We start from the raw sequence: 20,028 nt of genomic DNA, 5'->3' as shown, positions 1-20,028 counted from the left end.
CTCATAACTGGAAGAGCCAACACTGTTGCCCAAAACTTAAACCTATCTTAAAATGAGAATTTCAAAATGTGGTATTATAGGATGGACATACATGAATTTGACATAGTCAAATTCAAGAATTCAAACTTAGCCACAAACCCATAGTCCAAAAAGAGAACAAAAAGTTCATTCATGTCCAATCTGAAAACACTAGTGATATCTACAGTTTAGAGAATGTTCCTGGTCCTCGCAGGAATTGTTTGTCAGGAGATACTCATGAGCAATCAGTAAGAATAACACGTTTCCCTTGTCATGATCACCCAGCACTGCCAGGTTTAGCAAATAAAAGAATATTTAGCTAAATCTGAATGTCAGATAAACAATGATAATTTTTGTAAGTATGTCCTATACAATATTTGGACATACATATACTGGAAAAGTATTCATTATCTATCTAAAATGCAAGTTTAACTGAGCATCCTATATTTTATCTGGCAACCTCATGATCAGCAAACACAAAACAATACAGCCAAGGCCCTGACTTGTGGGTCCAGTTTCCCAAGTGCTTTATTTTATTTTATTTTATTTTATTTTATTTTATTTATTTAGGCCACGCTGCATGGCATGCAGGATCTTAGTTCCCTGACCAGGGATTGAACTCGCGCCCCCTGCAGTGGAAGCTCAGAGTCCTAACCACTGGACCACTAGGGAATTTCCCCCAAGCGCTTTAAAAAGTGTCTGTCCTTTGATCCTGCCAATATCCTCTGTGGCTCAGTAAAGTTATGTAATTTGCCCAAATCAGCAGCAACAGGGTGGCGGAGCTGGGACCCATACCTTGTGTTCTAGCTCTCCATCTACTCGCTGTCCCATGAGAGATATATGGCCCACCTTGAAAGGGAAGCCAGTCATGAGAACACACTGGAAGCAAAGTTTCTTGGTCCCAGAGTAGACTCACAGAGTAAGGCTATTAGGTAAATCCACTGATTTTGTGAACACTGAGTTAAAAAATCTCTGAAACACCCCACCATGAGCATCTTGACATTCCCAGGGTATGTTTTACCCTTTTGCTCCTTATACCCTCCTCAGATTTTCCTACATTTGCTGGAATTCTGGATTAAGGATTGGGACAACAGAATCTAGTGTTCCCTCCATCCAAGGGAGGTTTGGTTAGAACACCCCTGCTTGGTCCATGAAGCTTGGGAAGAGCTGACCTTCCGCCCTGGTTCCAGGATCGATCTCTGAGAATGCTGTGCCCTCCTGTAGAGAGGAGGAGTAGAGAAATGAATCAAGCCTGACCAGTGAAAAGGATACCCCAGACATTTGTTGCAGCTCCTGGGAAATAACGAGGCTCTTCCTCCACAGTAGCAAAAAGTGATAGAAAGAAAGCAACAGAGAAAGAAAGCAGAGCTGAGAGGTGGAGATAGAGGCCCTTGCCTGTATTCTTTAAGTATCTGGATCCAGCCATGCTGAAGCTAATAATGACCCATAGACCTCTCAGTTACATAAGCCAAAGACCTCCCACTTTTTGCATAAGCAATTTGAGGTACGTTTCTGTCACTTGCGACCAAAAGAGTTCGGGTTAACGTAACCAGTAAACACCATCATTTTTTACATCAATCAACAGGCAGGGTCAAAAATATCTGGAAATCCTATTTGCTGTAATTTCTAAATATATCCAAAATCCAACCACGGCTCACCAGCCTGGTGTGAGCCACCATCGTCTCTCTCCATGATAGTCTTCGAAGTCATCTACCTGCTTCTACTCTTGCCCCCTACAGTCTATTAGTTAGAAGGATGCTATTCAAACTCAAGTCAGATCATGTTACTCTTCTGCTCAAAATCCTCCAGTGCACCTCATGCACTTAGTAAAAAATCTTTACACTGGTCTAAAAGACCCTACTGATCTGGTCCCACTCTGCTGCTCTGACCTTAGCCTCAACACTCCACTCCAGTCACACACGCTTCCTCCAAGGCCTCAGGGCCTTTGCACGAGCTGTTGCCTCACTCTAAGGGCTCTTCCCCTGCCCCAGACAGATTCATGGATGGCTCCCTTGTTTCCTTGAAGTCTTTGCTCAAATGTCACCTTTTCCATGAAGGTGGAGAAGGTGACATTTCCTTTTCTTCATGTTTATTTATTGTCTGTCTCCACCAACTAGAATGTGAGCTACACAACATCAGGGGTCTTTGCCTGTTTTACACCCAGATGTATCCCTAGCACCTAGAACATCGCATGGCATGTTGTATGGGCTCAACAGTAGGAAATCGTGAGTTGGGATAACGCAGGCCCAGGAGGAAGGAAACAGGTCTGAAAAATAGGAGGGCAGCCTCCGGGAGATTAGACAAAAGCTGGAGCACAGGGGAGGGTCCAGAGACTCTTCCTCCATCAGACCCAAGGTTCAAGGTGGCATCTGGGCTCAGCCTACCCTCTGCCGTCCTGGTTCTACCTTTGCAAAGACCCTAGTTCCCAACTTAGCAGAAAACTAAGGGCGACTGGCTGTGAGGAAATGTGATTATACATGTATGACTGAATAGTAGGGGGAAGAGTCCTCCTCTTAATCTGAGTTAATATAAGACTGCTCTCATTATCGTTAATCTGATCAATGACCAGCTTCTCGGACCTGTAGCATGCTACTAATGAACTTTTTATAACTCTGTGGAGACGTTTTCTGCACTGCTGTTAATGATAAACCACAAAGCATGGGATTGAAAACGTATTTCCATTTCACCACCTCTTTCTCTCCTGGCTTTATTTTCCCTCCCTCTAGCCCACCCTTCTCAAGGCCTTGCCCATCTGTTATTATTATGGGATGGCTTGTGTTTGTTATGGAGTTAAAGAACCTGCCTCCACCTTAGGGAACCAAAAAACTCATGTTATGCTTTCAAATTGTATTTCAGAAATGGTGATCATAGAGAGTTTTATTCAATTTGGCAAATGAGACGGCCTCATTTTTCTATAATGAGGAGGAGATGAGGCAGGAAGAAGATGCAAAGGAACCCAGTTTAGAGAAAGGAAAAAGTGCTGCCCCATCCCCTTGCCTTCAAATGGGCCTGAAGCACTCGGTACTCCAGCCATGTTGGGCTCCATCTGGTCCCTCAGAAGACCCAGGCTGTCTTCTACCTCTAGGCCTTTGCACATACTGTCCCTCTGCCTGGAACAGCCTTTCCTCAACTCAAGGTAACTCCATTGTCCTTCAGGTCTTAGCTTTAACATCATATCACTAGATCCATGAGGCAGTATATTCCAGGTCCCAGTACCCAGAACAGTACCTTATGTGCTGTACATATTTGTACATCTTAAGCCCCATATGGGCAAGACGTTGTTCCAGTCTCCTTTGTATGTCTAATGCATTTAACACAAAGTGGAATGAATGAATGAGTGAATGAATGTTGAAGCTAATCAACCAGGTCCCCTTTCAGGGTAGACAATGGAAATGGCTGAAGGCTTATCCTAACATCAAAGCTATGACTCTTCTCCTTGAGCTTCCTCCCAGACACGGTACCCAGAATGTTGTCAGGAGAATCTTCAATGGCAACACGGCTTGTCCTTTTGAGTGCCTATTTATTTGCTCTAAAGGGACAAAAGTCATCAGAAGTGGGTCAAGGCAAGTCAAGATGGTAGCCTTCCATCTTGAAAGCCACCATTTAGGGTCAAGAAAAAAATAAAGAGGCTTGTTTTCTTGTAAGGTGACTCTGAAGATGGTTTTCAAGAATGTCTTAAGTAACGCCAGCAGAGCTGGGACAAGACAGATGCCTTCTACCATGGCTGCTTTGAGAAGTACAGCTCTCTTTTGTGTATAAATACTTTGATTTGTTGTTTAGAGAAATATCTGACTAAGGAATTATTGGTGTGATAATAGGAGTCTGGTTATGCTTCAAACAGAGCACCTGGTATTTAACAGAAATATACATTTGAACTATTTGAGGATGAAATGCTACGATGTCTTAGGAATTGCTTCAAAATAATCCAGGGAGGATGGGGTAGGGGGAGAAGATTGGCCATAATTTGATACTTGTTGAATTTTTGTGATGGGTACATAAGGGTCCATTATGCTATTCTCCCTACCTCTGTATAGGTTTGAAGTGTGTGTGTATGTGTGTGTGTGTGTGTGTGTGTGTGTGTGATTGTGTGGTCTCAATCATATCTCTAACTTTGCCCTCACTGGTGATTGAAACAGCCCCCCAATAAGCAAAGATCATAAAATCAACAAGTAGTTGGTTACCCCATCTTCTCCAGACTAAACAATACAACCTCAATTTTTTCAACTTATGGATGGGTAGGATTAGAAAAAACAATTTGAAACAGCAGTGAGACATTACTTCAATAGCACTGATTATCTGTACCTTCCTCTTCCTTATCCAACGCTGTTTAAACATATTAAGGGAAAGAATGGTGAGGTTCTTAATCAGATAATAATGAGTCAATGTCTGCTTTTTACTTATAGTTTTGATTTCTGAGTTCTGCTGGAAAATGGAAATTCCATGATAAAATGAGGCTTACATACGACCCACTGGCAACACTGACATCTGTAGATGTGACATATGCTCTCCAGTTCACTGTGACCCTTATGTCTCCTCCCAAGTATCCTGCCCCTGGCCTATTTTTCTTCTGTGGGTTCCCTGCCTGGTCCCAGAAAACAACTGACTGTGTGATCCCTGGAAATCACACAGCCTCATCTGTAAAACTCACATCCCTTTCTGATGTCACTTCAGAAAAATTTCATCTTAAATTAGGCTTCCTTGTCATTGACATGATTCTAACTCTGTATTTATTTCAACTGAAAGTATATATTTTTAAAAACCAAGCCCGCCCCAAGTTTCTTAGCTCATCACAAGTGGATTCACTAGTAAAGTGACTTTACATATTTTTCATTAAGTCACAGATTTGCTGGAAATATTTACCTCTCACAGTTGTCATTCCTGAAGATGCAAAGCCACAAACTCTGCTCTCGTAAAGTCTGAGAGGGTTATAAACGGGTACACTCTTCCTAAAGGACCATTTGGCCATATGTGAGAAAAAGCTTTACAAGCACGCAGTAATTCTACTTCTAGGTATATTTCTTAAGGAAACAAATAAGAATGCTTTACAAAGACTTCATTTCAAAAGTAGTCACTAAGGCTGTGTTTATGAGAGCAAAAAACCAGAAATAATCTAACTCACTAAAGGGGGTTGTTTAACTCAATTATGCTACATCTTTATGCTGGAGTGTTACCAGCCATTTGAAATGCTATTTAAAAAATGGTTTTGGCAGGGAAAGACATTCATGTCTTAAGTCAAATTTTAAGAGGAAAAAGAAACAAATAAGAGGAGACTATGAAATAAATAAAATATAGTTGTTCTTAAAAGTCATATGAAGGTACATGTTTGCATGCAGAAAAACCTATAAGACTCTATAACAAGATGTTAACAATGCTGATCTGTGGGTGGTGGGATTATATGTGTGTTCATTTTTCTTTTTGATTAAATGCATATTCTATTTTTTTCTAGAGTGAATATGCTTTGCTTTAATGGCTATAAATGTCTTTTAAAAGACTATTTTATTTAATGAGTTCCATTTCTGAAGTCAGTGTGAACAACTCATCACCTGGCATGTGTAACCTGAAGAGCCAACCGAATACCTGCAAGAGCTCCAGGGAAATGTCACAGAGACCATCATGTACAACCACAAAGGGTGTGGAAGGAACTTCCAGCTCTAGAGTTCCTAACTGCATGGCAGCCTGAACCTGGGGACACGTTTCTTTAGTTTTTAGCAGAAGCAAAACAGTTTCCTCCCCAAATGCTCCCATCCTCTTAACCAAACAAATAATCATGGCAGCACTATTCACAAATAGCCACAAGGTGGAAACAACCCAAATGTCCACTGACGGACGGATAAACAAAATGGGTTTATCCATACGATGGAATATTATTTAGCCATAAAAAGGAATGAATTATTGATACGTGTTACACCATGGATGGACCTTGAAGACTTTATGTTAAGTGAAAGGGGCCACACATAAAAGGCCACATACTGTATGATTTCATTTTTATGAAATACCCAGACTAGGAAAAACCATAGCAACAGAAAATAGATTAACGGTTGCCAGGGGATGGAGGCCAGGAACATTGAAATTGACTGCTAACAGGTACAAGGTTTAGTTTTGGTTTTTTGGTTGTTGGGGGGGTTTGTTTTGTTTTTGCACGTGTGGTAATGGGAATGTTCTAAAATTAGATAGGGGAAATGGCTGCACAACATTGCACATATATTAAAAAGCATTCAGTTGTATACTTCAAAAGAGTTTAAATGGTGAATTTTATGTTATGTGAATTTTACCTCAACTTTTAAAAACCTAAAAAAAGAAATGCTGGGGTGGCTATATTAATATCAAAGAAAATAGTTTTCAGAGCAAGGAAAATTACCAGGGATAAATAGTAACTTTACATAATGATGGGTGAAGTCTCCAAGAAAACAACCATCCCAAATGCATATACACTTAACAAAACAGCTCAAGATACATGAAAGCAAAAAGTGATGGAACTACAAGGAGAAGTGGACAACACTCCCCTCTGTGTAATCAATAAAACTTGAGAGCAAATCTGCAAGGATATAGAGGACTTAACACTATCGATCTAATTGACATTTATACAACACTTCACCCATCAACTGCAGAATTCACATTCTTTTCAAGTATACCTGCTACATTCACCAAGAGAAAATATGGTCTAAGTGATAAAATAAACCTTAAACATTTTCAAAGAATTAAAATAATATAAAATGTGTTCACTGACATAATAGAATTAAACTGTTAGTCAAAGATAACAGGAAATATCCCCAATACTTGGAAATTAAATGACATCAAATATCATTTAATTTGATGAATATATGCATCAAAGAAAAAGCCTCAAAAGAAATTATAAAATACTGTGAGCTAAAGGGAAATGAAAATATAATATATCAAAAATTGTGGGATGCAGTTAAAGTAATCCTTCAAGGGAAATTTACAGCAACAAATACTTATATTAGAAAAGGAGAAAGGTCTCAAATCAACAATCTAAGCATCCGCCTCAAGAAAATAGAAAAAAGAAGAGCAAAATAAACCCAGAGCAAGCAGGAGAAAGGAAATAAGAAGAAGAACAAAAGTTAGTAAAAGTTAAAACAGAAAAATAGAGAAAATAAATGAAGCTAAAAATTAGTTCTCTGAAAATATGGCTAAAATGGATAAACCTCTAGCCAGACTAACAGAGAATAAAGGAGAAAGAATATACATTACCAACATCAGGAATGAAAGAGGTGACACTACTGTACACCCCACAGACACAAAAGGATAATAAGGGAATACTATGAACAACTCTCCATATGTAAATTGAACAATTTAGATAAAATGTACCAATTCCTTGAAAGCCACAAAGTCCTAAAATTCACCCAAGAATAAATTAAAGAAATTGAAGTTGTAGTTTAAAACCTTCTGCAAAAAAATTAAATTAAAATGAATCTCTAGTCCAGATAGTTTCACTGGGGAGTTCTATTAGCATTTAAAGATGAAATAACACCAATTCTACAGTCTCTTCCAGAAAACAGAAGTAGAGGAAACACTTCCAAACTCGTTTTATAAGGCCAGTATTACCCTGATACTTAAACTAAACAAAGATGGTATGAAAAAGGAAACCACAGACAACATCCCTCATGAACAGACACAAAAATCCTCAACAAAATTCTAACAAATCAAATCCAGCGACATATTAAAATAATAGTATAGCAACATATTAAAAGGATAATATTGTTTTTTGGGTTTATCACAAAGCACTGTTTCTCCAAGTCAGATAAGCATAAAAATATAAAAAGTGGCATCTAACCTTGCTCTACATCCTATCTAATAGAAATGAAGCCCCTGGATGCCCCACCTGATGGGTTCTTTTTTATACCTGTCTATTCGCCTCATTGCTCAAGTGCATGCCACCCAACTCTGCCCAAGGCACCATTGCAGGGCCTTTGTGGATGGGCACAAAGAGACACACTCATGATTATTTCTGATGGGCATGATACTCTGGGTAGGATTGGTGCACAGGCAAAGGGAAATTTATCATCGCCAGAGACCCCAGAATCCAAAATTCTGTAAGAACGGAACTCATACAGGACAAAGCAGGGAAACAGTGGCTGCAAAATTTGGGTTGGAGACTTGTCAGGAATCTGTGGACGTGGCTATTTCTTGTCTCTACTTGGTAGGTTCCAGATCTAAATGCAAACTCTACTCGAGACTTTTGTCAGCCAAAGGAAGGACGGGCCTTATTCGCTCTCCTCCAAAGAGTAGAACCAAAGGATAAAAGACATCAGAGAGTAGATCCAAGTCAACAGAAGGAGGATAATTCTAACCTTTATAACTCACCCATATCAAAAGGCTGACTTATGAAAGGACTTGAATAGACATGTCTCCAAAGGGGATGTACAAATGGCCAATCAGCACATGAAAAGATGCCTACCATCATTAGTCATTAGGGAAATGTGAATCAAAACCACAATGAGATACCACTTCATACCCACTAGGATGGCTATAGTCAAAAAACCAGAAAATAGTAGGTATTGCCAAGGATGTAGAGAAATTGGAAACCTTGCACATTGCTGGTGGAAATATAAAATGGTGTAGCCACTGTGGAAAACAGTATGAAGGTTTCTCAAAAAATTAAGTACAGAATTACCATAGGACCCAGCAATTCCACTCCTAGATACATAACCCCAAAGAATTCAAAGCAGGGACTCAAACAGATACTTGTACAATAATGTTCATAGCAGCATTATTCGCAGTAGTCAAAAGATGAAAACAGGGGCCTTCCCTGGTGGCACAGTGGTTGAGAGTCTGCCTGCTGATGCAGGGGACACGGGTTTGTGTCCCGGTCCGGGAGGATCCCACGTGCCGCGGAGCGGCTGGGCCCGTGAGCCACGGCCGCTGAGCCTGCACGTCCGGAGCCTGTGCGTCCAGAGCCTGTGCTCCGCAACGGAAGAGGCCACAACAGTGAGAGGCCCGCGTACCGCAAAAAAAAAAAAAAAAAAAAAAAAAGATGAAAACAACTCAAGTGTCTATCAACACAGGATGGATAAACAAAACATGGTCTATCAATACAATGGAATATTATTCAGCCATAAAAAGGAATGAAACACTGATACATGGTATAACATCGATGAACCTCAGAAACATTGTGCTACACGAAAGAAGCCAGACACAAAAGACACATAGTGTGCGATTCAACTTACATGAGGCGGTACCTAGAATAGTCAGATTCATAGAGACAGAAGATAGAATAGAGGTAACCCTGTGGCTGGGGGCAGGGGGAGATATTGTTTAATGGGTACAGAATTTCTATTTGGGGTGATGAAAAAGTTCTGCAGATGGATAGTGATGATGGTGGCACAACACCATGAATGTCCTTAATGCCACTGAATTGCTCATTTAAAAATAATAGTTAAAACGGTAAATTTCATGTTATATATATTTTACCACCAAAAAAAATACATTATTTATTTATTTATTTATTTATTTATTTATTTATTTTGTGGTACGTGGGCCTCTCACTGTTGTGGCCTCTCCCGTTGTGGAGCGCAGGCTCAGCGGCCATGGCTCACGGGCCCAGCGGCATGTGGGATCTTCCCGGACCGGGGCACAAACCCATGTCCCCTGCATCGGCAGGCAGACTCTCAACCACTGCGCCACCAGGGAAGCCCAAAAAATGCATTTTTTAAAAGGCTGCTTTGTGAAGTAGCGCTCCCCCCAAATCACAAAGCCAAAGCTGGACACTGGGCAGGAGGGGGTCCTACACAGCCTCTTAGGGTCCTCTGAAGCACTTGGATATCACAGCTTCTGAGTTTTCTCTTTACCGCACAAGCTTGAGACAAGTTCAGGAGTTGTAAGGCCCAACCCCATAACTGGCATTTTGTTATCCAACTTGGAGTCTATGACAAGCAAATGGTTTAAAGACTAAAGCCAGCCAGGCACTGATGGGAAGTGAGTCATCTGTGAGCAGTTCGAAGATGCAGACCTGGTATGAGAATCTTGTTCGCTTATGTCACCTGCAGCCCAGCAGGTGTGCCATTATCCCATAGAAGGCCTCCATGGGCTTCGCCTTCTCCCTGCTTCTCACACACTGGGGGCTCAGTTAACAATGACCGAATAAATGAACTGGTACCTCCCTGGATGGCTGAAACACCCCACCCACCACTCAGGGCTGAAGCACCCTAACCTCCCTATGACAAGCTACAGAGAGTATGATCATCAAAACCGCCAAAGCGAACAATTATTAAGCATTTGCTATGTGCCGGGCACTTTGCTCGGCTTTTTAACGCATGATTCCATTGAATCACCGTAACAACCCCATGTAAAACACTGTCCCAATTTTATAAGCAAGGAAACTGAGGCTCAGGAAGGAGAGCTCACTTGCCCAGGGTTACTTAGCTAGTAGATCCTGAATTCAGACTGGGATCCAAGCAGTCTTACTGTGTAGTCCACACCCTCCCAACTACTTGGCTCTACTGCTTTGAGCACCCACCCCCAAATTTCCAGGGACTCAATTATGTTATTATTTCTGAGTCTTCATCTCATTTTTCTCCTGGTCCAGGGAAATCGAAGGCATCCATCTTTGGAACGCATCCACAGCTTTAATCGATGGCTGCCTAGAAACTCCAGGGGGCCCATGCTTTCAGTCTTTATCAAGAACAAGATTTCCATTATGGCAAAACACAGAAATCACCTCGATGCTCAGGAGCAGCGCTGACCAAGTGAAATATACAGTGAGCTGCCTGTGTCATTTAAAATGTTCTAATAGCCTCAGGGAAAAAATAAGATACAGGTGAAATCAATTTTAACATAGTTTATTTAACCCAATATATCTAAAATAGCATCATTTCAACATGTTGTCAATGTAAAAGAATACCAATGAGATATTTTGCATTCTATTCTTCATTCTAAGAGTTTGGGATCTGGGGCCTCCCTGGTGGCGCAGTGGTTGAGAGTCCGCCTGCTGATGCAGGGGATACGGGTTCGTGCCCCGGTCTGGGAGGATCCCATATGCCGCGGAGCGGCTGGGCCCGTGAGCCATGGCCGCTGGGCCTGCGCATCCGGAGCCTGTGCTCCGCAACGGGAGAGGCCACAACAGTGAGAGGCCCGCATACCGCAAAAAAAAAAAAAAAGAAAAAGAAAAAAAAAAAAAAGAGTTTGGGATCTGGCGGGTATTTTATAATAATAGCACAGTTCAAATAGAGCTCGCCACATTTCAACTGATTAATAGTCAGTGTGGCAAGTGGCTGGCATACTGGACCTCTGAGGTCTGAAATGCCTCCCTCTGGGGACTTCCCTGGCTGGTGGTCCAGTGGGTAAGTCTCCACGCTCCCAGTGCAAGGGGCCCGGGTTTGATCCCTGATCGGGGAACTAGATCCCACGTGCATGCTGCAACTAAGAACCGACACAGCCAAAATTAAATAAATTAGGCTTTCTTTAAAATAATAATAAAAAAAATAAAATGTCTCCCTCTCTTTTTCTCATCTTTCCTTGTCTCTGTAGATGCCCTACTTTGTCTCCATCAGTTCTGTATTTCTCTTCAATCATCACCTGGCGCGGTCACCAATGAGGGCACATGAGTGACAGAGTATTCCATCACTAAGATTCTCATTAATCCCACAGCTCTCACCTCTGATCACACTGCCCTTATCACCTATGTTTCCTCCTTCGCCTCTATTTGCTCTCATCTTTGCTTTCTTTTCTTCCAGGCCAGGCCACCTCTGGGGACTCCGGGGAGGAGCAGTCAACCTCTTCCAAGACCCGTGGCTGCCTGACTTTGCAGTCTGGGTCAGATCAGTGACTCTAAACCTCAGTCCACTGGCTTATAAAACAGGAACAACTACAGTTACGGTCACCCCCCACTGGAGAGACATTCCAAGGGTCATAGAAACCCTGCCCAAGAAAATGACGCTACGCTCTGGCTTTTCTCCCACTGTTGTCCCTTCTCCCTCCCCACCCTTCAGCTTCTCCAGCCTCCCTCCCAGTTGCCATGTCCCCCCTCCACCATCGGCTTCCTCAGCTTCGGAACACCTTCCATTCCCCAGCTCCAGAGCAGCAAGGGGGAAGGGAGGTCCCAAAAGGTGGAGCCCGGCGAGGCGGGTGGAGAGGGGAGCCCAGAAAATGACCCGTCCTCAGGGAGAGGAGGAAGAGTCCTCAGTTTCCTGCCCGTTGGAAGAAGGCTAAGAGCTCCCTAGTAGAGCCCACCCTAAAACCCCAGAGGGGGCAGCGAACCCTTCAGAAATAACTCTGGCCGCTGACTCAGAAGTTTGAGACCACATCCCACCCATGCCTCTATGAGAACAAGGCAGAGGCTGGGTCGCTGCAGGCTGGGTGCTGTGCATGGAAAACCATGTGCTGCTCTCACCAACGCAGGTTCCCAGGTCCTTCCCAAGTGCAAACAGGAAAGACGAGATTTGGGCCTAAGACAACTGCCTCCTTAACCCAGAGCTCTTGGTCATCAAACCACAGGCAACCAAAAAATAAAACAAAACATAAATCCAGACTGAGGATAGGGAAAAACGGGCCCTTTCCCACACGGTGGGTGAAAGGTAATTTGGCAAAACCTATCAAAAGTCTGGAAACTTTGCATATCCTTGGATCCAGCAATATTTCACTTCTAGGAATCGAAGACAGTGATGACTACAAGCCACAAGGATGTCTACTACAGTATTATTTATAATAATGGAACATGATAAACATACACATCTGACAGAATTATATAAGTTAGATAAATTATGCAACAGCCATGTAACACTATGCAGCCATTAAAAATACTATTTAATAAGATGAAAAGATGTTCCTGACATGTTAAGTGAACCTCGTATCTCTAGCCTTCATCAAATCTCCAGGCTCACATACCCAACTGTCTACTTCACAAACGTAAATGTCTAAACAGGACTTCATTGTCAAGCCCAACCTAATCCACCCCCGGTCTTCACACTTCAGATAATGACACCGCCATTCACTTAGTTCTTCGGCCAAACACGTAGGAATAATCCTCGGTTCTTTATTTTCCTTCACCCCCGACATCCGATTCACGCGCACCTCCCATGCACGTGACCGTCTATGACCGGCCACTTGCTCCATCTCCCCACCGTCACTTGCATCAAAAGCAGTCATTCCGGGCTTCCGTGGTAGCGCAGTGGTTGAGAGTCCGCCTGCCGATGCAGGGGACACGGGTTCGTGCCCCGGTCCGGGAAGATCCCACATGCCGCGGAACGGCTGGGCCCGTGAGCCATGGCCGCTGAGCCTGCGCGTCCGGAGCCTGTGCTCCACAACGGGAGAGGCCACAACAGTGAGAGGCCCGCGTACCGCAAAAAAAAAAAAAAAAAAAAAAAAAAAAAAGCAGTCATTCCTGGCTTTGACTCCCATAGTAACCTCCCAATTTGTCTCCGTGCTCCCGTTCTTCTCCCCTAGAGTCTACTGTCCCTGCAGCAATCAAAAGGAGCTTTTACATTAGTCAGTCCCCCGCCCTTTGCATAGTTAGAACAAAGTGCAAGTATCTGAGCCAAGCCGTCTGTGACTGGGGCCCTGAGTCTGCCTCCCGCTCGTGCCCCTCACCCCTTCCCCGCTCACCCTGCGCCAAACAGTGGTCTTCTTGCTGCTCTCAAAACATGTAGAACGTCGTCCCACCCAAGAACTTTGCACCTGCTGTTCCCTCTGACTTGCGCATTCCCCGGATATTTCATGGATTGCTTCCTCAAGTCAGTAAAACCTCCCCAAGGGGGCCTTTGCTCATCATCCCATGCCCCTTCCTCTCTTTCCCATGCTCTTTTGGTTTTATTTTGGATTTTTTCCATAGCTGTGATTCAGTTATATTAGATTGTTCACTGGCCCCCAATGAACCACACCTGCTGGAATCCATACCCTTGGATACTAAGTCCCACACTGACGATGGGCTCAACCACATAATTTGCTTTCGCCAGTGGGACATTAGCAAAAGTTACAGAAGCAGAGGCTTAAGACAGGCTATGAACTGGAGCTTGCCTTCTTGGAACACTGCCGCTGCCACCATGTAAGAAATCTGGACACTGTAAATAAACTGTAGTTCAATGAAAGAAAGAAAGAGGCAGAGAGAGGAGAAAGAGAGAGAAAGGAAGAAAGGAAGGAAGGAAGGGAGGGAGGGAAGGAGGGAGGGAAAGGGAGGGAGAGAGGAAGGAAGGAAGGGAGAGAGAAAGAGAAAGGAAGGAAGGAAGGGAGAAAAGAAAGAGAGAAAGAGAGGGAGAAAGAAAGAAAGAAAGAGAGAGAGAGAAAGAGAGAGAAAGAAAAAGAAAAAGAAAATGAAAGAAAGAAAAAGAAAGAAAGAGAGAGAGAGAAAGAGAAAGAAAAAGAAAATGAAAGAAAGAAAGAAAAAGAAAGAAAGAAAGAGAGAGAAAGAAAAAACGAAAGAAAAAGAAAGAAAGAAAAAGAAAAGAGGAAGGCGGGAGGGAGGGAAGGAGGGAGGAAGAAAAGAGAGAGAAAGGAAGGAAGGGAGAAAAGAAAGAAAGGAAGGAAGGAAGAAACAAAGAAAGAAATCTGGGCTGTCCTGCTGGAGAGGCTATGTAGAAGAGAACTGAGGTGCCTGAGCCAATCACTAGCCGACCGCCAGCCACATGAATAGGGCCATCTTGGACCATTCAGCCTCAGTGGAGCTGCCAGATGACCACAACTACTGGTCTGCAAGACCAGCCGAAGAACTGCCCAGCCAATCCCAACCCACAGCATCATTGAAAATAATGCGTTATTGTCTGAGGTCCAGTTTCCCAAACTTAATTAAGTCTAGGTATGGTCTCTCAAACCATAATCAGTAATTGAGATGGAACAGATAAAGAACAAATAATAGATATGTGATGGCTAGAACACCCTCGCTGTATAGGAGATTCTGTTACTTAGCCATCCCCCGACCCAATCCCTGATATTCACCTCCACTTGTAATTTAACCGAAATAGAACCCAACTCAGTACCAGCTGCACGTGGCCAGTGCCCACCAGCCCTAGTACCACTCACTCACCTTTCAGATGGCCTCTGTGCCTCCAGGTTCATTTCTCACCCTATAAATCAGGGATCAGCAAACTACAGCCCACGGGCCAAGTCTGACCCACCACCTGTTTTTTTAAGGCCCGAAACCTAAGAATAGTTTTTACATTTTTAAATGTAAAAAACAAATTAGAAGGAAAATACTATTTCGTGACATATGAAAATTAAATCAAATTCAAATTTCAGGGACCCTAAATGAAGTTTTATTAGAAAACGTTTATTTCTGGGTTGTCCGTGGCTGCGTCAGGCTACAACAGCAGAGCTGAGTGGTTGTGATGGAAACCACATGGCCTACAAAGCCTCAACGATTTACTATCTGTCCCGTTACAGAAAAAGTTTGCTGGTCCCTGCTGCAGGCTGCCATCAGACTAACCTTTAAACAATTTTTTAATTGTACTCACTCCAAAACCTTTGAAGATTTCTATCTCCCCTCTCAAAGGGATGAAACTGTTTGTCTGACTTCCCGATCCTGAGTTACACCCCAGGAGTTTGTAACCTGAATTCGTTTCCTATGACACTCTACCAGGTACTCTCCATTCTGGGCCAGCCGGCCTGTAAGCTGCCCCTTGAAGGCAGGAGAATGCCTCCATCCGGTTTGCTGTTCTGGCCCAGAGAGCTCCCCCAACCTGCTGCAATTTAAACACTCCCCATACCTCACTCCATTCAGGGTCCCCAGCTCCCCAGTCAAGGATGCTTCCCTAACCACTTCGTCACATGTTTCCCTGGGTGCATTCTATGGAACATCAAGCCCAAGAGATGTCTCTAGAAAATGGAAACACCGCAGACGCTACCCTCTCTTGGAGTCACAATGTACAAATACAGCACATTAAAGGCTCTGAGAAGTCCTGCAGTCAAGATACCTATCTCTTTTGCTTACCTCAACCTTTCCCAAATGTGTTAACCATGGGATGTATTTTGTCTTCAGAATACTTGTTGACCACCAGCATCTAGTACAGTGCCAGGATTTCAGTATTTGTTGAAAGAATGATAATGCTAGGGTTCCACAGAACATACTTTGGAAATGCTGCTCAAGCTCCTTCTTCTCTCCCTCCAGTCTGAGCTGTTCCCTTCTGTATCATCTACTCTACACCATGTAATGCTAATCATCACCATCAAAGAAGCTATCATTTATTTAGCACCTGCAGGCGCTGGGCTACAGATAGCATTAGACCCTTGAAAATCTCACCTCTTTTCATCCTTACCACCACCTCTGAGGTAGGTAATGTTATTCCTTCACTGCCATTTTGCCAAAAATGAAACCATGGGTCAGAAAATTTAAATCACTAGGCCAAGATAAAGTAAGTAGGAAAGCTAGAATGCCAAACTACATCGGTCCAACTCCAAAACTCATGACCTTTCTTCTCTGCCAAAGTACCTCCTGGTAACGTACTGTGGCCAGCATTGCTGGCTGTCCACCCAATGTCCCTGCATGCCTTCTTCCATGCTAGCACAACCCTGATTTTGTATGGAGCAGCAACAGGTCAAACCAGGAAATGGACTGCAACTATCTAAACCAGTCACGATGGTATCCCCACTGCCTTGCAGCTCGGACAAGTGATCTGACCCAGTTCTGGCAAAGAAGACATAATGAAACATCACCTTAGGGGTAGTAAGGCAGAGGTGTCCTGTGGAAACCAAACAAAGATATGAAGCCTTTATTCCTTCCTATTCACCTGGTCCCCCTCTTCCCTACCTTGAACCTGGGTGTGATGGCTAAAGCTTCAGGGGCCATCTTGTGGCCATAAGGAAGAGGCCATGAGAATTCACAAAGACATCAGCCCCAATGTCATTAACTCACTGAGCCAACTCAAGCAGCTACATACCTCCAGACGTCTTGCTACTTGAGAAAACTAAACCATTAATTGCTTAACCACGCTGGGTGGATTTTCCATTTCATGCAGCTGAACACATTCCTAACGGACCCACACGCTGTCTCCCATATTACTGTTTGGACTTTATCATTATCCCACATACACATTATTAGCCTTGTCTCCCTCATCATGAAAGTACGCTTCTTGGAGACTAAGTCCATGTCAGATGCTTTTTGTTTCCACAGGGGTAGAGGCAAGGTTTTCAGGGATGGTCTGTTCAATTTACTACTTTCTTTAGTGTTTGTGAGCAGGGAGATGTCATCATTGAATAGCTGAAATATGGTCTCTATCTCCTATTAGATTAGTCTTTCTCGAAGTGTCAATATGAAAACATGCATCAGAAACACCTGGACCGTTTACTAAATGCAGATCCCTAGGCCCCCTCCAATCCCAACTGAATTAGAATCTCTGGGATTAGAGGCTGAGAATCTGCATTTTTAATAAGCTCCCTCAGGTGGTTCTGATATATAAAGTTTGACAACTGCTGGGATTTAAAAACAACAACTGTGGATCCAAAACCTATGTGAGGTTTGGCAGGACTTGGCTGGACCCTAAGGCATCAGCTCCTCCCCAGAGGCCCCACCCTAGACCTAGGAAGCCTAAACTGACATAATTGCTCAAGATCCTTTCTTGGGCAATATGGATAAAGTCGTGGGCACACTCTGTGGCATACTGGGATTAGGAAACTAACAACAGATGCATTCCCAGTAACTGTCACTTCCCACCATACCAATGACCACATCCCCCAGTTTAAAAAGAAAACCACTACGCAGAAAAGCAGCAATGGAATCCATGGCCCACTGCAACAATCACCATGATCCAGGGAGCTCTCAGAGGATGGAGCACGCTGGAAAGAGGAAAAAAAAACTGGAGAAACTTACATAGTAATACACAAACTAGCATTTGGGACTCCTGACTCAGAGGAACAGAAGAGACCTCCGGTGGCCCTTTTGGGTTATGTATTTACAACACGCAAGTCTGAACAGAATCTTCTCTTGGGCACTGCTCAGACAGAGACAGAAGGCTGGGCCAGGGCATCCCACACTTTTTCTTCCATCAGCGGAGTCCTAGCCTACACGGCTCTCCAAAGCTCCGAGAAAGAAAATACCTGCGCCTCCCCAAAGAATTCCCACGCCTCTGCTACCCCTTGATACTTACGTTATTTCATTTCTGACAATCATTTTCCCAGATGACAGGTGCACACAGAGATGCGTTCTAGGGGAGCAAATAGCACACTCAATACACACACACACACACACACACACAAACTCCACTTTCAAACTGGTGACCTTCCTGCCTGCTGACATGCTGCCAAATTTAAAACCACGGAGGAAAAAGGAAGACTTGAAAGTGAACCAGAGATAGATGCTCATCCAGCCTAGAATGGGGGCACAAGGGCTAAAAGGTTCAGTAGGGATGAAAGAGTTCAGGCCTTGGAAACACACGGGCTGGAAACTAGTGGCCATCCCAGCTCTGCACACGCCCGCCCCACCACAGGGAGAACCACCTTCCTTTCCTCCCAGCCCCATGGCCACCACCCTCAGCAAGTGCCAGCTAATGGGAGTTCCCAAATTTAATCAAGCCATGCATAGCACAGGGCCGGTTGGAGGGAGGGATGTGAGTCGAACCCTAGAGATGTTTCGAACAACGTGGATGCTCAATGATTACGTGGACGCCAGGCATTTTCTAAAGCTCTTGAAACCTTCTTCCTTTGACCAGATGGCCTTCGGAAGAAATAATTTCTGCCATCTTCTTTCTGAGTAACTTTGCATCCACCCCCCCATCCCCCCACGAAATTGCTTCAAACTCCCCCTCAAGTTCTGTTGGAGAGAATGTTACAACACGCCAAAGATAAAACTGCTGACCCCTTTTTGCACGGTCCCACCAAGATTCAGAGTATTTTCCCACACCACCTGTGTATGCTGATCCAGGGTTGTTTTAGTTTTTTTTTTTTTTTTTTTTTTTTTAAACACGTTTCAGGCCTGCAACAGCTCCCTGCATCAAAATGATTTGATTGGAAATGGGTAGCTCAATGGGGAATTCTTTCTCATGCATCTTGCCTCCTGACATGTATATTACTGAACACAAACAAGCAAACAAACAAACCAAATCCAAGGAGCAAAAGGGGGGCTGGGAAGGAGACCGAAAAAGAAGAGGTCTATCTTTACAGGCAGCCCCATTCTGCGAGCAAAAAGCACCTTTTGACCACCTGCAGAATGCGCAAGGTCACGTGGGTTCTCTGCAGCGCCTTAATGTCTTACCCAGCACACAAGCAAGCCCCCGTGGCATATAAACAAATTCACAAGCGGAAAAAAGGGAGAACTCACTCCTCAAAGAGGAAGCGAATGATAACCACAACCGCAAGAATAATAATAAAGAATAACAGTTACTACTACTCCTCCCACCACCCAGCCAAGCGCCGACGCCAGCAGTACAGTAAAGGGACACCCAGTGCAGGCTTTGCAAGATAAATCACAGGAGACCAAATCGTGCCCACCTTGCTACCCTCCCACCCGCCCACCCCACCCCCAACAAACAGAATCAAGGGAAAGGGGATGGTGGGGGAGAAGGGGGAGGGAAGGAAGGATGGCTTTCTTTCCATAGGCAACACCTACCTCCAGGGTCCGGATTTCTTTTTGTGTGAGGTCGTTGGAAGTAGCACATTTGGTCCTAAGCCCTTCCAGGTTGGAGATGCTCAGGTCTATCATGTTTTGGACCAACTCGCACTGCTGTAAGGCTTTTTGCAAACTCAGAGGCTGCTGCTCCTCGCTTTTCGTCATGTTTTCCTCATCCATCGCTTGCTCTGCAAGCCCCCTTCCCCTCCTCCTCCTCCCAGAGAGAAAAAAGGGGGGTGTGGGGGGAGTAGAGGTAGTCTGCCCCCTACGCCTCTCCAACCACTGCGACTTCTCAACAATGTCTCATGAAGAAGAAACCCAACATCTCACACAGGGTTGAGGGGGTGGGGGTGGGAGGAGGGGACAAGAGCCAAAATTTATTATTTTATTTTGGGGTATCAAGCAGACTTCATTAGAACGTCTCCTCTGAGTCTCTGGTCCCTGAAAAGGAGAGATGCTGTTTCTCAGAAGCAAACCAGGTGATGTGATGCTGTCTGTACACTTAGGGAGGAGGAGGAGGAAAAAGA

General features: G+C 43.9%; 1 protein-coding gene across 1 annotated transcript in view; it reads right to left on the bottom strand.

The window, feature by feature from the left end:
* The window catches only part of KSR2 (kinase suppressor of ras 2), a gene marked incomplete at its 5' end in the record, with an annotated part of 403,988 nt that extends 384,307 nt beyond the window's left edge, over positions 1-19,681 (bottom strand). The window contains one exon of the mRNA XM_082640816.1: positions 19,502-19,681. Coding sequence (XP_082496942.1) covers positions 19,502-19,681 — 180 coding nt within the window. The remainder of the gene's footprint in view (positions 1-19,501) is intronic.
* Positions 19,682-20,028: the final 347 nt, after the last annotated feature.

The sequence above is a fragment of the Mesoplodon mirus genome (genome assembly GCF_964341445.2).
Source record: "Mesoplodon mirus genome assembly, chromosome: 13".
Lineage (NCBI taxonomy): Eukaryota > Metazoa > Chordata > Mammalia > Artiodactyla > Ziphiidae > Mesoplodon > Mesoplodon mirus.
Note: the sequence above shows the minus strand (reverse complement) of the source record. Positions and strands in the feature narration are given on the sequence as shown.